The 18,574-nt window shown below is 45.2% G+C and overlaps 1 protein-coding gene across 5 annotated transcripts in view; it reads right to left on the reverse strand.

Annotated features, from left to right (window-relative positions):
* DENND2A (DENN domain containing 2A) overlaps nt 1–18,574 on the reverse strand; it is a 101,826-nt gene that overhangs the window by 55,107 nt on the left and 28,145 nt on the right. For all 5 annotated transcript variants that reach the window (XM_081243564.1, XM_081243562.1, XM_081243563.1 and 2 more), the window contains 2 exons: nt 15,650–16,810; nt 33–160 (listed from right to left, as the gene is read on the reverse strand). In XM_081243564.1, coding sequence (XP_081099690.1) covers nt 33–160; nt 15,650–16,680 — 1,159 coding nt within the window. In that variant the 5' untranslated portion in view covers nt 16,681–16,810. The remainder of the gene's footprint in view (nt 1–32; nt 161–15,649; nt 16,811–18,574) is intronic.

Here is an 18,574-nt window from a genome sequence, read left to right on the forward strand (position 1 = left end):
GACAGACTCACTCAAACATTTTGACCTCTTACCTAGAATGTCCTCATAGACGTTCTCCTCCGATAAAGTGCGTGTGAGCCCCAGCTTAGTCTGTGCGTACCAGTCCACCCTGCTGTTCTCAGAGGAAGACTGCAGTAAGTCTTCAAACTCATAGGACTTTCTGGGTTGTACAAGGTGGGAAGAAAAAAAACCGAGAACTCAAATCAAATTAGGCTGGTTCAGAGTATACACGCCAAAATGTTTTTTTTTTCTTGCAAAGATTTCCAATACTGAAATCAACTCTGTTTTTTATAAGAAAGTGTGAAAATCCTCAAATATGAGATGTGGTTTTTACTTGTGAGAATGTTTATGCTATTATGCCAGCTAAAGATAGTAAAGTACACATGTAAAATACAATCCCAACTTTGTAAGCAAACATATACATAGAAGATAAAAAGAAGAGAAGTGAAACATACAGCTGCTATCTCAGGACTGAGGGATGACTGGTGTCTTCTCTTCACTTTCACTCTTCTGGATTTTTCAAATGTTCTAGTGTTTACAGAGCACACATTAATAAACACAAAGGAGTAGTAATGGCCAATTCAGAGCAGACAAGAAGCCTGAGCACCTCCTCCTTCTCTCACCCAAGTGGTTATCAGAAACCCAAGGGCCAGCTGAGGAACCCCACCCCACCCTGAGATCTGTGCAAATGTGCCTGGGGCTCTGTCTGGGGCCTGGCTCACCACCACCCTCCCCCCATCTTACATCCACACGGGCTGTCCCTGTTCTGCTGGTACTGACTCTACTGTGAAATGTAGCCCCTTCTCCAGCTCACACACACACACACACACACACGGCCACTCACCTTGAGCTTCTATGATCTTTTGTAACTCTATGGAACACTTGGGAGATCATGAGGTGGGTCATATTATGAAACATACAAAACATCACCCATCTCACAGGTTCACTCCACCTCCCCCCTTTTTCTTCTCTCTCTCCCTAGGCTTCTTCAAAGTAACCCACAACTTCTCCCCGTTGGAGCAGAACAGTCCTGCCCATTCAGGCTCCAGAGGCTCACCTTCTTCTACCCCCAAGCAGATTTATCAGGAATTTCTGCTGAACACACCTGGGCCTTCTGTGAATGGACTTTAGGTGAACATGCAGTCCACCCACGTTAAACAGGGCACATCCCTGAGCTGACTTGGTCCTGGCCCCTCACTCCTTCTGGTACAGGGTCCAGATGCTCACAAGCCTCCTCTGGCTCAGGAATCACCGCTCTTCTCTCTCACTGTGTTCACGTGTCTAGCACAGTGTTCTGTGCATGCCAGATGGCACAGTGCAGCTAACGGCTGCGAAATGCAGAGGGTCCTTGTTTCCTCAGCCACACTTCCAGCCCCGGGAGAAAGTGCCCCTCTGGTGGCTCTAGGATTAAACAAATCTGGACACAGATCCTGAATCCCTCATTCACAAGTCTTTTCAACTTGGATAAACTACCTGAGCTCAAACTCAGTGTCCTGATTTGTAAAACAGTAATTACCTCATAGGACTGTCCATAGAACAGAGGACGTTTGTAAAGTCCTTGGCACCTAATAAGCCCTCAACAAATGTTAGCTATTGTTATCTGTCGTGGTGTTATTAGTTATTTATGCAGCCAGTGCTTTATATGAACATTTACTGTGTGGGAGGCACTGTGCTCAGGGTTTGAAAAATAAGGACTAAAACAGCCAGAGTCCCTGCCTCAAAGAGCTTACATTCTAGGGAGGAAGACAGATGTTCACGCAGCTCACACACAGATAAACAGAGTTATAAACTGGGTTAAGTTCAGTGATGGAAAAGCATAGGTTGCGAGGATATCGAGGAAGGCTCAATGTAGGTTGTGGGATGCATCAAGGGAGGCCTCTATGAGAAAGTCACTCATTGAAGCTGAGCCTTGAAGGATAAAAAGAACTTAGTCGGGGGAAGAGCATTCCAAAAAGAGGGAAAAGCATGTGGGAAAGTCCTGAGTCTACAGAGAGAGCTCGATGCATTTCAGGAAATGGCAGACAGACGGACAGCATGGCTGGGCTGCAGGGGACAGGGTGGAGAGTGCCAGGCAATGGGACAGCAGAACCAAGCGGAGGCCGTTTGCCTGCTTTCCAAGCTTTGGGGATTTCTTGCATTTTAAATCTTTCCCTCTCCACTAGCTTCTTTCTCTCCTTCTTTAAACATGCGCAGGTTTCCTCTGTCTTAAAAATCTTTCATTTGGAGCAATGACCTTTGTGGTTCTGCTATTTCTCACCATCCTTGCCAACATTTTTTGTTTGTTTGTTTTTGGTACGCGGGCCTCTCACTGCTGCGGCCTCTCCGGTTGAGGAGCACAGACTCCGGACGCGCAGGCTCAGCGGCCATGGCTCAGGGGACCAGCCATTCCACGGCATGTGGGATCTTCCCGGACCGGGGCACGAACCCGTGTCCCCTGCATCGGCAGGCGGACTCTCAACCACTACACCACCAGGGAAGCCCTTGCCCACCTTTTTAACTGGGGGAGGGGAGGAGGAGCAGAGATTACTCTCTTAGTTTACCATAGGTCACTCGTTTTCCTTTCCCTTCCCCTCTCAACCTGTCCGTGTGCATCCCTTTCCTGAAATTCCTCCTAAAGGTCACTAGTGAGTTTCTGGTAGAACCTAACAACTTTCTCGGCCCTTTCATTACAGGACACGACTTGGTTTCTACAGCATAAGGTAGCAGTGCTCAAAGTGCAATCTGTGGGCCAGAACTGGGGTGCCGTTTCCGGTCCTTGACAAGGTAAGTACAGAAACTGAGAGAAAGCGTTTAGAAACTTTTCAAACAATTTGACAGAATGAACTTACAAAAAAAAAACAAAAAAACCCCTGAGGTTTGTATACTGACGTCCTTTTTCATTACATTCTTCTGGTAATTCTTTTTTTTATTATATTTTACAAAAGTATCGTTTGGCAAAGGGTTGGAAACACCTGCAAACCGGCCCCCCTGACGGTTTGAGGAGGCGGGTGCAGGGCTGCCCTACCTCCACTTGCCCTGTCAGACCACTCCTCCTGGGCTTGCACGGGCAGCTCTCTACCTCGTCCTCTTTCTGGGCTGTAGGTGTTTCCCAAAGCTTCTCTTTAGGCTCCATACGTTTTTTTTTGGCCGCACTGCACGGTTTGCGGGATCTTAGTTCCCCAACCCGGGACTGAACGGTGGCCCACAGCAGTGAAAGTGCCGAGTCCTAACCACTGGACAACCGGGGAATTCATTAGGTTCTATACTTTAATGTCTACACAACTGAATTCATCACCCCTTATCTCCACCCCACCCTCATTCCTTTATGAACTTGAATGCGGCGCTTAGGACAGGAGCACAAAGATGGGCTTCTAGGCTGGAGCTCTATGGCCTTAAGTCAGGTCACAAGGCTGAAACCGTCACCAGTGCCCCAGGGTTCTGACTTATGAAAGGAAGTTTGTGCCCAAAAAAAGGGATACTAATCCATGAGCCCCTTCTTTCTCCCCTTGAGGTGTCCAGCGGGGAGAGGAAGGACTGAGCTTCAGAGCTCTCCCAGATGGGACCTGGGGGAAAGCAGGTCTGAGCCGTCTTCTCTAAGATGGGAATGGGTTGTGCTGTGACCCCACTCTGAACATTTCCTAGTCCAGTTTCCACTAGCCCAGGCTGGCATCAGCCAGGCAAGCTGATTGGGGCTGGAGGTGTGGCCCAGAGCAGAGTGAGGTAACTGGCCTGGAGTGGGCCAGAACCCCTGGGTTTCCCCTGCTGAGCAAACCACGTTATGTTAGCTAGTCCTCAGCATGTACGCTACATGGTAGGGAAAATGCAAACTGTTCAGAGACCACAGAATCATTCATTCAGTACTTACAGTGTACTGACCAAGTGCTTGTCGTGGATCAGCACATTCAAACTTTACGACAACCTTGTGAAAGATTACTATTATTATACACATGTTATGCGTGAGAAAACAGGTATAGAGCCATAAGGTAAATTGCTCAAAGTCACTTTGGGAGAACCCAGGAAATCTGGTTGGAGATTGGTGCTCTTAAAAAGACAGGCACTGGACTTCCCTGGTGGCACAGTGGTTAAGAATCCGCCTGCCAGTGCAGGGGACACGGGTTCAAGCCTTGGGCGGGGAAGATCCCACATGCCGCGGAGCAACTAAGCCCGTGCTCCACAACTACTGAGCCTGCGCTCTAGAACCCATGAGCCACAACTACTGAGTCTGCGTGCCACAACTACTGAAGCCCATGTGCCTAGAGCCTGTGCTCCGCAACAAGAGAAGCCACCGCAATGAGAAGCCCGTGCATTGCAACTAGAGAAAGCCCATGCTCACCAAGGAAGACCCAACGTAGCCCAAAATACATAAATTTAAAAAACAAACAAAACCGACAGGCATTATGCAGACCACGCAAGTAAGGCAAGGCAGGAGGAAAGCTGCAGTCACAGTCCCCAGATTAAAACAGGTCGAGTTTCCAAAGTTTATTGTTAGGAACTTGAACTATTTTTTTGTTTTTGTTTTTGGCTGTGCGGCTTGTGGGATCTTAGTTCCCCAATCAGGGACTGAACCAGGGGCTCTCGGCGGTGAGAGTACGGAGTCCTAACCACTGGACCGCCAGGGAATTCCCAAACTAATTTTCTCTATAAAACCATATTACACATTACTGAGCATTGCCCAGGCAAGCCCTCTATTTCCCGTAATGTAACTAAACTATCCGATAAAGAGATGCTATGAACCCTCACAGGGAAAAGAGGGGACAGGTGGGGAGTCACTTCACTGGGAGCTGAGCAGTTTCTGCCACAATAGCAGGAAGCTCCACTCCCAGCAGCAGAGGGAGAGGGTGGTGGCCACTGCCTACAGCTAAAGCCTTGACTGCCTGGGATTCCAGCATGACCTTGGCTAAGGTGGGCCTTTTCTTTGATTGCAGAAAGGGGCTGCAGCTGTGCCTTGCTTTGCCATGGAGAGAGCTCTATCATTATTTATTTATTTATTTATTATAAATTTATTTATTTATTTATTTTTGGCTGCGTTGAGTCTTCATTGCTGAGTGCGTGCTTTCTCTAGTTGCGGCGAGCGGGGGTTACTCTTCGCTGCGGTACATGGGCTTCTCATTGCGGTGGCTTCTCTTGTTGTGGAGCACGGGCTCTAGGCGCGCAGGTTTCAGTAGTTGTGGCTTGCGGGCTATAGAGCGCAGTCTCAGCAGTTGTGGTGCACGGGCTCAGTTGCTCCACGGCATGTGGGATCTTCCCGGACCAGGGATCGAAACCGTGTCTGCTGCATTGGCAGGCAGATTCTTAACCACTGCGCCAAGAGGGAAGCCCTATCGTTACTTATTTTTTAATTTTTATTTAGTTATTTATGGCTGCGTTGGGACTTTGTTGCTGCGCACGGGCTTTCTCTAGTTGAGGCAAGTGGGGGCTACTCTTCATGCGGTGCGCAGGCTTCACATTGCCGTGGCTTCTCTTGTTGCGGAGCACGGACTCTAGGTGCGCAGGCTTCAGTAGTTGTGGCTCGTGGGCTCTAGAGCACAGGCTCAGTAGTTGAGGCAGGCAGGCTCAGTAGTTGTGGCTCACGGGCTCTAGAGCACAGGCTCAGTAGTTGTGGCACACGAGCTTAGTTCCTCTGCGGCATGTGGGATCTTCCCGGGCCAGGGATCGAACCCGTGTCCCCTGCATTGGCAGGCAGATTCTCAACTACTGCGCCACTGGGGAAGCCCCATTATTTATTTTTTGAAATATCATTTGAGGTACCAGTGAAGCAATATTTGTATAGGTTGAATTTTAAAATAATAAAATTATTATAAAATATTTATGAAATAATATCTGAATAGTTCAAATGTTTTAATAATAAATGCCCTAACAATAAAGATGTTTGTATGCTAAAGGCTCTCCAAGTCCCAGCAGATGGCTCACTTATTTACTTATTTATTTATTTATTTATTTATTTATTTATTTATTTATTTATTTTTATGATGGCTCACTTATTTAGAGCATATGTGGCACAATCAAGAATCTGGATCATCTGTTGGGGTTTGTTAGGATGGGATTAGCCTGTAATCCAAATGGTTGCTGTCAGATACCCTGGGATTTCAAGCTATAGTTTGAATGTTTTTTTATGATCCTTCCATATTTCTAAGAAGAAGATGCTAAAACAAGATATCAGCTATATTTTGCATTTGATTCCCAACACATCAAAGGTACCACCAGCCTAAACAGTATTAGAAAAGCCCACTTTTAAAATGTTACAAACTTCCATTAATAAAAAAAAAAAAGCTGATTAGAGGATGGTTATTCACAGTGCAAAACTCTTATTTAATTTGCAAAAGAATTCATCACAGGATTTCTTAAATAGTAGTTCCATTTCTGTATTAAAATGTTGGGTTTTAGCTGGCTAATTCTTATACAGGAAGCCTGAAAGACAAACTTTAAATCAACATGAAGCTACTGTCCATCCAAGATCAAGAAGAAACCAGAAATCCTTACATGCCCAGCTTCTAGAGGCAGCGGGAAAACAAAATCCCAATCACGAAGTTTGATTTCTCATTGTCCTGTGTTGGTGACATGTTTGCAAGCATTAGCTTTATTAAGTGGTTGGTTCCTCCTCAGCACTATTTCTGTAATCTGCATAAATGCCTCCAAGGACTGCAGTCCTTTGGTTCTGAGGTTCAAGTAGGTGATTAGGGTCCCAAAGAGGAGAAATATGATTAAACTAATCATCCAATCATTTAGCTAAGCATTTTCCATGAAAATATTATTTAATTGAAAAAAAGGTTTTAATACCGTTATTTACATATTAACTTTGAAAGGAAATCTTGAAAGGTTAATGATAACCACATCCAAATTGGCTTCTCTCTCATTTAAACATTTCCATGTTTGTTCCACATCCAGCTGCATGTTTAATAAGCACCTTCTTAAAGGCTGGAATTGAGCTCACAGCTGATGATGCACGGGTAAGCAGTCCCTGGGAATGTATTTCCTCGAGGTCCAGTGACTGGGACTCTGCGCTTCCACTGCAGGGGGCACTGCAGGTTGGATCCCTGGTTGGGGAACTAAGATCCCGCAAGCTGTGTGGTGTCCCCCGGCAAAATAGCGTAGTTTCAAGTAGCATTTTGAATGTTATTTGTGACTTTTCCATATTTTTGTAAACGAAGTACTAACGTAAGAGCTCATCCCACATCTCCGTTTAGATGATGCAAGAGAAGCTCAAAACGAACAAATCCGAAGCTGAACGCGTACCACCATTCCCCACTCCCTCATGAGGACCAGCTCCCTCTCCAGTGCTGCCATCTCGGCAAAGGCCATCACCACCCGTCCAAGTGTTTACGCCTTAGCCCTGGAAGTCCTGTGCGACCTTCCCTCTCCATCACTGCCCACATCTAACCAATTAACGAGTTCTACCTGCAAAATAATTTTCCCTGGGATCCACCCACTTCTCTCAATCCCCACTGCAGTTATACCACAGGGTAACCCCCAAACCTCCTTGATCTCCCTCCCACCCGCCCCAACTACCCACCCTGTCCGCTGGTGCCCCTTCCAGTCTCCCCGCAGCTGCGGGGTGGGGCAACCTCTTAGGAACGCAAATCGGATTGTGTCTCTCCCCTTTATAGAAACTTCCAGATGCTTCCCATTCCTCTTCGGTAACAGGCCAAAACCCTCGCCTGGGCTCCAAGGCTCTTCCAGAGCCGACTCCAGAGGGCTTCTGGGCCGCAGCTCACACTCTTCCTACACCTCTGGCCCACCCCCTGCCTTTCAGTCCTCCAGCGTGCTAAATTTTTTCTTGCCCCAGGGCCTCTGCTTGTTTGTCCACTCAAACTGCACACACACACACCCCAGTTCCCAGCCCACCCCCCTTGCCTGGGAACCTCAGGCCTTGCACGAGTGTCACTTCCTCTCTGAGCTGGCCCGGCTTCCACGACAGGCTAGCTACCCCTGCTGAACATTCCCACAGCACCACGGGCTTCCTCATGGCCCTGAGAGTGCTTAGTTACATAACCAGTTGAATAGTTCTGACTATTACTAGTACGTAAGTTTCATGAGGGCAGGGTCTGAGTCTGTCTTATTCATTGCTATAGCACAATACTACATAGGTATAGTAAATATTTGTTGGTTGAGTAAGTGAGTGAATACTTTAAAAGCTGGTTTTAATGGCCACCTTTACTGCTTATAATTTATCCCTATTTTGAGGTAAAGAAATATTTTACCTGTATTCTGAGAGCTAATTTTTAGTCAATTGTTTGAACACATTTCCCCCAGAATTATTTTCAGCTGTACTTAAATTTGCTTGGACAGCCTGAGACCCAGCACCCACCTAAAACACCATTCAGATGAGCTAGAAACCGGGGATGCCTTGCTCTGATTCCCTCATCCACCTCCAGCTGCCAGAGACTCTCTTCTTTCCTCCATCCCGGTGATCAGGGGCAGCTCTTCTCCTTGGGAAGGGCATTCATACCACTGTTCCTGATCAGGGTTCTTGGCCTCCTTAATCAATAGAAATTGATCAGAGGCCAGACAAGAAATTCAGGCAAGACTTTATTGGGGCCCCTGCTGCAGCAGTGGGGAGCGAGAACAAACAACAGGTTCCCTTGCTTGCTCCTTTGCTCAAGGGGCTGCGAGCTGGTTCCTTATATGGGGTGAGGGTAGAAGTGTGTCCAGGGGTCGGGCCAGAGGGATGGCTTAGGTGGGTTTCCCACCCCTTAGGTGGTGTTGTATGCAGGGGACATGCGCAGTACCCTACTTTTTCTCCCTGCCGGCTCTTCAAAAGTGGCAGTTGGGTATTTTTGGTCTCTTTGTATCTTTTGTCCAGAATGTGCCCCAACTGCACATGCATGCAGTTATTTTTAGTCCCTTATAGTTTCTTTGTATTTTGCTGCTCAAGGAGATGTTTGTCCAGGTGCAAGCATTGCAGCACTGCAGCAAAGAGTCCCAGGTCCCAGCCTGTCTCACCACCAGGTGATCAGAGTAGGGGGCTAAATGAGAGAATGTTTATGTCAGCTCTTAGATCTCACTCTGCTACTGGGTATCTCCTCTGTCCAGTGCTATGACTATGCATGTTGGGTTTCCACTTATCTCTATCCTGGATGCAAAAATAGAAATGTCAGAAGAAAAACTATCCTTAGCCACCATTGTACCTAAAATCCAACCATTTCCACCTTCTCATGAGAAATAAGACATGACAATCACTATTCTAATGTAGAATGACAACCGCCCTCTCTACTCTCATCTCTTTGTCTTCCAATGCAACTACTGTCGAAATAAATGAGTTTACAAAGTCAAGCTTCTCAGCTGCTTTCAAAGTTACTTTTGCTCTAAATCTCAAATTAATCAAACAATTTGCCCCTTTGAAGATTTTAAACATTCAGTTTTTAGACGTGGTAGCTAGAGTTGCCTCATGGATGCCATGGTGACTGAGACAGACTCATAGTGACAGAGACAGACCACAGCATGGCTGGTACGTTAACTTTAACGACTAAACCCATGATAGCTGAGGGCTGCTGCCCAGCCAGACTTCTGTGGGGATCCCTATCAGTCCTAGAGTAGATGGAAATTATGGAATCAATAACAGTACCGTATGATTTGGCAGCCATATAATGACTGAGGTTTCATGTCCTCAGAAAGTTCTGAAAGTCTTACGCTAAAGCCCCAAGGAAAGGCTGAATCTATGTGATGCCAAAATAATCAGCTGAAAAGTTGAAATTTTGGTCAACATAGTTATTTAGTTTCATAAAGATCTAAAAGCTCTGTCATGTGATCAAATTAAACTAAAATAAAAAATCTGAATTCGAATGAAAACATTTTGGATATACAGACCCATGTGAATTCAGGATGCTGCTTACACTTAAAAAATAATAACTTTTCTTGTTAAATGTCAGCCTTAAGGCATTCCTGCCAAAGTTGTTAAACGTATGCCATAAAATATACATAACCAAGTTAATGCTGCTGTAGGAACCTTATCTTTGGAATTTCCTGACATTTGAGGGTTTCTCATTTTCCATTTTAGGGTTGAAGGCATAAGTCCTTGCAGTTAATTTCCTGGGGCTTTAGAGAAATGAAGCAAGAAGAGAGAACAGACAGAAGGAAGGAGGAAGAGAAGAGAAAAGAGGAAAAAAGAAAAAAGAGCAGGGAAAAATAGAAGGAGAGAAAGAGAAGAAAAAGAAAAAGACATTTTCTCAAACCGAGAATCTGAATCCGTTGGTTTGGCTCTTGCTGAGGTGGACTAACGAACGGCCTATGAAAATAAGCTGAATACGTTCTCGGGAGCGCGCAGCCTGGCCGTGTAATTCTAAACCCTCATAACCTCAAAATCCTTAATCATTTCTTTCTTCAACCTTGGCTTGGCTTTCCTGCCTCAGAGAGGACAGGAAGCCTGCCAAATTCAGAGTTGGGTCTTTTCTTTTCTCTTCTTTTTTTCTTAAGCGATAGGACCACAATAAAGAGCATACTTTGTTTGTTAAGAGTAGAAAGCGAACATCTTGCCCTAATCACCTCCGTTGTACCATTTTAAACAAAACGAAAAATCCAAAGCCAAAATTCTTAAAACACAGTTGATGCAACCATATTCAAACTGGCCAAGAAAAATTACATCGTTGGACTGAAACTAAGTAACTTTAGCTGGTTTTAAAGAAAATGCTGGGAGACTGAAAAGAGCAGATGGTAGCTAAGAGAGAAGAGATAATAGGAATAACTGTTCACCAGGTTGATCTGTCTGCCCAGGGATGACACGGCTGAAAGATTCCAATTTCCCAGAACGAAGCTGCCCCTGGGAGAGTGGGCCTCTTCGGAGGAATAGCCCGGAAAGGGCACGGAAGGGCTACTCTGGATAAGCACTGGGGACAGGAGCAGAAAAGTCACGAGGGCACTCAGGGCCCTGAGGCTGGCACTGGTTTGGGAAAGGGTTTAGAACTGGAGGTGGATTCAAACCTTCTCAGCGCATAAAGAAGGAAGCCTGTAAATTCTTCTATAGATATCACATAACGCTGATACCAAAGCCTGGTAAAGTTAGTATAATAAAATCCAAGTATAGACCAGTCCCATTTATAGAATACTGGTACAAAAATCTTAAATAGGGGGCTTCCCTGGTGGTCCAGTGGTAAAGAATCACCTTCCAATGCAGCGGATGCAGGTTTGATCCCTGGTGAGGGAACTGGGATCCCACATGCCGCAGGGCAACCAGGCCTGCACGCCACAACTACTGAGCTCGTGCACCTCAACTACAGCCCACATGCCGCAAACTAGAGCCCACGCACCCTGGAGCCCACACGCCACAACTAGAGAGAGAAAACCTGCACGCCACAACTAGAAAGAAGCCTGCGCGCCGCAATAAAAGATCCCATGTGCTGCAACTAAGACCCAGCCAAAAATAAATTAATTAAATAAATAAAATATAATAAATCTTAAATAAAATATTAGCAAATAGAATTCAGTTGTGCATTAAAAGAATAATGAACCAGAACAAAGTGGGAGTGCATCCCCCAAATAGTACAATATAAATTCACTATTAATAGGTCAAAGGAGAAGAATCACACAATCATATAAAGTGTCTGAAAAGTAATTTGACAAAACCCAACCCTAATTTTTTAAACTCTTAGTAAAAAAAGGATTACCAATGAACACTACCTTGATAGCATGAAAACATAACTCCAACAAGAGTGCCTGAGAGTAACACCAGAAGCATTACCACTAAAGTTAGGGCTGAGATAAAGCTGCCCAGTGCTATCAGCACTATTATTTCACACTGTTATGAAAATATTAGTCAGTGCACTTTAGTAAGAGAAAGAATTTGGAGATGTAAATCAAAATGAAAAACATAAAATGATAATTCTTTGCAGACAATATGATTATATACGCAGAAAGTCCAAGAGAAACAATTGACAAACAATTAGAAACAATAAGAAATTTCTTTAAGAAGTCTTTTAAATGAATAATATATAAAAATAGTTTTCTTAAATACAAAGACCATATAATGAGAAAAAACATTACATTAACAATGGCAACAAAAGAATAAAATACTTAGGAATAAACTTAGCAAATGTATAGAATCCCAATTAAAAGCTGACATATTTCGTGTGTGTGTGAAATTTGATAGTGATAATATAGACCATTTAGGAAAAGACATCAGAATATTCAAGACATTTTTTGAATACGGAGAATAATTAGGAAATAAATAAGAGGTTTATAATTATTAAAAAGGAGACCAAATAATCATTTGTGTGTGTATTACATGATAGTATATGTAGCATGTCCAAAAGAATCCACTAATTATTAGCAACAATAAGAAATTTCTGTAAGCTCTACTAGATATTAAAACAGATTATGAGGGGACTTCCCTGGTGGCACAATGGTTAAGAATCTGCCTGCCAACGCAGGGACACAGGTTCGAGCCCTGGTCCGGGAAGACCCCACATGTCATGGAGCAACTAAGCCTGTGCGCCACAACTACTGAGCCCGCGCTCTAGAGCCCACAAGCCACAACTACTGAGCCCACATGCCACAACTACTGAAGGCCCTAACTCCTCATATACAAGTGATCTTCAATAAGATTATTTGGGGCTTCCCTGGTGGCGCAGTGGTTGAGAGTCCGCCTGCCGATGCAGGGGACACGGGTTCGTGCCCCAGTCTGGGAAGATCCCACATGCTGCAGAGCGGCTGGGCCCGTGAGCCATGGCCCCTGAGCCTGCGCGTCCAGAGCCTGTGCTCCGCAACGGGAGAGGCCACAACAGTGAGAGGCCCGCGTACCGCAAAAAAAAAAAAAAAAAAAAAAAGATTATTTGATTTCTAATAGAAACTATGGAGGCCAGAAGGTATTGGGATCACATATTCAAAAGGCTAAAAGAAAAATATTGTCAATTAAGAATTCTATACCCAAACAGGGACTTCCCTGGTGGCGCAGTGGTTAAGAAGCCACCTGCCAATGCAGGGGACACAGGTTCGATCCCTGGTCTGGGAAGATCTCCCATGCCGCAGAGCAACTAAGTCCATGTGCCACAACTACTGAGCCTGTGCTCTAGAGCCCACGCACCACAGCTACTGAAGCCCGTGCGCCTAAAGCCCGTGCTCTGCAACGAGAAGCCACTGCAATGAGAAGCCCGCACACTGCAACAGAGTAACCCCTGCTCGCCGCAACTAGACAAAGCCTGCGTCCAGCAATGAAGACCCAATGCAGCCAAAAATAAAAAATTAATTAATTAAAATAAATAAATAAAACAGATTATGAGGTTAAAATAATTAAAACAGTTTGGTCCTAGAAAAGAAATAGGTACCCTGATTAATTAAACAGAATAGAGTGAGAAAAAAATAACAGCGAACATTTATTGATCATTTACTATATGCCAGGCTCTGTTTTAACTTATGTTTACAAATATTTACTCATCCAGTCTTCACAACAAAGCTATGAAGTGGTCACATGGAGATAATTATACATCTCCATTCTACAAATCAGTAAAATGAGGCTCAGACAAATTTAGGAGCTTGTCCAATGTCACACAACTAGTAAGGTGCAGCGCTAGTAAGTTCTCTGGCTCTAGAGTCTTCTCTGATGCCACATTGTGTTCATCACAGCGTTATCTGTAAACTGGAAACAACCTAGGTGTAAATCACTAGGGGAATGGCTAAATAAAATATGGTTTAGCCACGTGCTGTAAAGATGGCAGTTAAAAAAGTAGGTGAAAAAAAAAAAGGAAAGTGGAACCACTGAACTATCTCAATGAGATCTTAAGTAAAAAACAGTCGATATAGAGCATGATTTCATTTTTTAAAGGATATAATATATGTGTGTGTGTGTGTTTAGAAATTCTAGAACACCCAAACTTTTTTTCCCCTGTAAGAGAACATAAGACATTACGTTTCTGGCACCCAAAGAATCCTACCTAATAGACCATGTTGAGTAGGGGACTGACATGATCAAATCTATATTTCTAGAAGACTCCTCAGGCTGCTGAGGAGAACACTGGGAGTGGATACAAAATAACTAAGGTGGTGGCAGTGGAGGAGATGTAGTCAGCTTTAAGAAAATGTTTAAAACTAGAACCGAAGGACTTGCTGATGAATCAGATTGGGGGCATGTGAAAAAGAGAGAAATCATACATGACTCTTAGGTTTTTGGCGTAAGCAAAATAAAGGATGATACCATTAATAAGATAGCATCTATTTTGGGAGGAGACCGTTAGTAGTGGCCTGGATTGAGAATTTAGGTTTAGACATGTTAAGTCCCAGCTATTAGATAACCAAATGGAGACCCAAGCATGAGAGGACTATACAAACCTGAGGCTGGGGGAGAGTCAGGGCTGGAGATATATATCTGGGAATCACAAGCATGTAACTGACACTTAAAACCATGGGACTGGGCGAGATCATTTAACGGAGTGAGTGTAAATGGAGGAGAGGTGACGTGATCCCGGGATAGTGTGTAGATGGGTTGGGGGGTGTTATTCCGACATGTAGAGGGAGAAGAAGATGGAGCTGAGGAGGAGCAGCCAATGAAGCAGGGCTATCAGGAAAGCTGGTGGCCTAGAAGCCTAGTGAACATAGTATTTCAAGGTGGTGCGAGTCAAGTTGGTTCTCAAATGCTAAGAGAGGTCAATCAAGAAAAGAACAGAGAACTGGCAACTGGATTTAGCAAGATGGAGGTCGTAGGTGACTCGGCCTAGAGCAGTTCCAGCGTTTAAGTGGCAAAAGCCCAACTGCAGTGAGTCAAGATAAACACAGGAGGGGGAGAAGTGGTGACAGTAGGTACAGGCAACTGTTCTGAGTTTTTCTCAGTAGCTGGTTTCCAGATTAGCAGGTATCAAACCAATTAGCACATTACAGAAATAGACAAGAAATTAGGTTTCAAAACAGAAAAGAAATTGTTTCCAAAGCACAGATTTTACCTTCAAGCATTCACATGTTTTATTATCTAAGGTATTATTTTAATATTATAAAGTATTTACCGTGTGTGCATCTATACGCATAAATGAGAAAACTGAGGCCTCGAGAGGTTAAGTAACTTGTTCAAAGTCACTTAGATAGACCATGATAGGGCCAGGGTAGGCCAGGCAGTGTGTTTCTAGAACCCATACCACGAAAAAACATGAAAGGAAGAGCCGGGAAAGACTCCGAGCACCACGCACCAGGTGGCGATGGTAGTAGCAGAATGAGCATCAGTTAGCACCAATTAGTAGATGGCCAGTGTCGATACAAGTCCTCATTTAACTCTTGGTTACTGTCTGAATTACAAGCACTCATCACATCCAAAGGGTGATTTTTCAAGGCCAATACTCTTTTTTGAAGACAAGGAACTAACACAAAACACCTGTATCAGTTACCACGTTTTTCAGGTTTAATCAGTGAACCATCTTTTTTTTTTTTTTTCAGTACGCGGGCCTCTCACTGTTGTGGCCTCTCCCGTTGCGGAGCACAGGCTCCGGACACGCAGGCTCCGGACGCACAGGCTCAGGGGCCCAGCCGCTCCGTGGCATGTGGGATCTTCCCGGACCGGGGCACGAACCCGTGTCCCCTGCATCAGCAGGCGGACTCTCAACCACTGCGCCACCAGGGAAGCCCAGTGAACCATCTTAAGTTATGAACAGGCTAAACTAACTACAAGATCCAACGGTTTAATAAAATAAATAATTAGGCTGAGAACAGACAGTTGCAGTGCGGCCTAAAGGGCTCCAGCTGACAGCCACCAGTCACCTACCTGTGGTCAGCACTGGCCTTCGGTCTCCCGCTCCACAGTCTCCTGTTCACAGAGGAAGGCGGGGGAGAGGAGGGCAGGGGCGGGGCAGGCAGAGAGGGCAGAGGAGGCAGGTTCCTTTTATCTTTCCGGAAGCTGATGCCTGGGTTCCCATCCTTGTCCCCTTCGCCATCATGTTTGAAAGTTCTCCGGGGTTTGGGCGGGGGGCTGATGAAGGGTCTTGCGGGGGAGTCCTCCGAGCCCCTGTACACACTCTCCAGCCTCTGGTCGCAGGGCCTCCCGCACAAGCCCTTCCTTTCCTCTGCGGCCTCAGGGGCGGGCTCCCTGCCTTCCAGGTCCAAGCGGTGGGCCCTGAATTCCGAGACACTCCCGCCCCCACGGTTCTCAGGAAGGGTGGGCCCCTCCTCGGCCTTGTCCGGCAGGCAGTGTGGGGAATAACAGGTGCCAGGGAGCTGGGGATCCAACCCTGCAGACCCATCCTTCAGAGCCTGCTCAAGTTTCTCCACCTGCTTCAGCACAGAGAGGCTATCATTCTGAAAGCGCTGTTTGCCAAGCCTGGGCTCCCGGCCTCTTCCCAAGCTAGGAGCCAGCTCCCGGGCTGGCTGGCTCAGGTCCTGCCTCTGCTCTGCATCCTGTGCCCCAACTTTCATTACCCCTTTATTCCTCTCCTCTCTACTCTCTGCGTCCAGCCTTGTTCCGTTCTGAGCCTCTGCGACCCGAGTCCTCGAACCATCGCTGCTTCTCCTCTCCGTCACACATGACGTCACGTAATCCTCTTGCCCATCTGCTTTCCTGCCGGGGGCAGGAGTGGGCAACTCCTTTTTCCCTTCCCATTCTGATATCTTGTCCTTTATGCTGGGGGACTTGTGCCAGGCCCCGCCTCGGGCAGGAGGGCAGGGGTTCTGAACGCTGCTTAGCTGCCTCTTGCTGGCCCTGCTGGCTCCTTTAGTGCCGAGATCTGAAGCTGGGTCGCTGATGATCATATTTGAGCTGAACATGTTCTGCTGAAAACAGTCCACTCTTGGCTCTAGCATCAGGTTATAGAGGCTCTCCAGTGGGCTTCTTCGGAAAGGTGAGTCCTCCTCAGTCTCTAGGAAAGGAATGCAGGACCTAAACGGCTGACTTTGAGGGTCTTCCCCAGCCTTTGGACCTTCCACCTTGACCCTGAACAAGAAAGACAAACACTGAGTGCAGGAATTCTTGGTTATTGTCCTTAACTAGTCATTCAGATTTGCTAGAACTTAGATATAAATGTTACATACTAGTTGCAAGCCACACACATTGAAACCACCATTAAAAAAATCACTTTATGTTTTTCTTGGGGAGACAGCACGGTGAAATGAAAGGAGCTACTGGATTGTGGGGTCCAATAGACTTGGGTTTAAATCCTAATTCAACCACCGACCAGCTGCCTGACCTTGGGTAAGTTGCTTAACTTCTCTAAACCTCAGTTTCCTCATCTGTGAAATGGGAATAATAAACATATCTAACAGGGTGGCTGTAAACATTTAATAAGCTAGCTCATATAAAGCATCTAGTATGGTGTGAGTGTACAGTAAATGATAGTTGTCATTATTATTAGCTTTTTTTTAGTATTTTATTTATTTAGTTATGTATTTATTTATTTATTTGGCTGCACCAGGTCTTAGTTGCCACGTGCAGGATCTTTGCTGCAGCATGTGGGCTCTTAGTTGCGGCATGTGGGATCGAGTTCCCGGACCAGGGATCGAATCTGGGCCCCCTGCATTGGGACCGTGGAGCCTTAACCACTGGACCACTAGAGAAGTCCCATATTTGCTTTTTCCCCTGATGAAAATAGGAGAAGTTTCACGAGATAGAAGATTATACCGACAGATGATCCTTTGGAATGACTATTTAAAACAATGCCACAAGTCATGAAGTTTTTCCTAATACTGGGCTTGATAAATTGTCCCGATCTGAGTGGGTAAAGCCACAATGATTGGCTGCATTTGAATGGAACCTCCTCTAGAATGTGAGCCCTACTAGACTGGTCTCTCCGTGAGGACAGGGAGTGTTTTGTTTTGTTTTGAACTGTGGCCTGTTTTGGCTACTGCTACATCTCTAGCACCCAGAACAACATCCGGCAGAGTAGGTGGTCAATAAATATTTGTTGCATGAATAAGTGAGTAAACAAGCAGATTCAGATTTCTCGCATAGCCTGGAACTGCACTGTCCGATATAGTAGCCACTAGCCACACGTGGTTATCTGAACTAAAATCAAATTAAATTAAAGCTTCTCTTCCTCAGTTGCAGCAGCCATATGTCAAGTATGCAGTAGCCATGTGTGGCTAACGGTCACTGTATTGGGTGCAGAAGAACATTTCCATCATTGCAGAAAGTTCTGGCCTAGCACATACGTGTGGGGATATAGGCCTCCATACGTGACTTTAGGAGATGAGTTAGTGCCACGAAGATGTTAAAAATTATTTTGAAAGAAAAACAGAACATTTGAAGCTATTCTAATGAGAATGGGAGTATCTGTGTTTTGAAGTGCAAAGCATTCGTCCACCAGCAAAGGTCATGATGGAGCACAGGGACCTTAAATGTGCCAAGATTAGCAAACATGCAGGGACCGACTTCATGGTGAATGTTTTCTGAATATATAGATCTGACTATATGGAAACTCCAGTTAAGGTTCACATGAGGGATGAATAATTAGCAATTTCACGCATACTGTTATTAGCTAGCTTTCTATTCCAGAGACTAACGGTTGTTTATGTAAAGACTTCTCCCTGGATTGGGACATTAACATGTAAACTATGTTGTTGTCCTTGGTTGCTCAGCATAAACCAGAAGCTTGTGAAATTGCAAACAAATTTTCATATGTTAAGTATGGCTATCAAAGCAGAATTCCTTATTTAAATAATCAATTAGCATTCATAACAGAGCGCTCATAAAAAAGAAACC

This window comes from Mesoplodon bidens, assembly GCF_964165515.1.
Source record: "Mesoplodon bidens genome assembly, chromosome: 9".
NCBI classification, from domain to species: Eukaryota; Metazoa; Chordata; class Mammalia; order Artiodactyla; family Ziphiidae; genus Mesoplodon; species Mesoplodon bidens.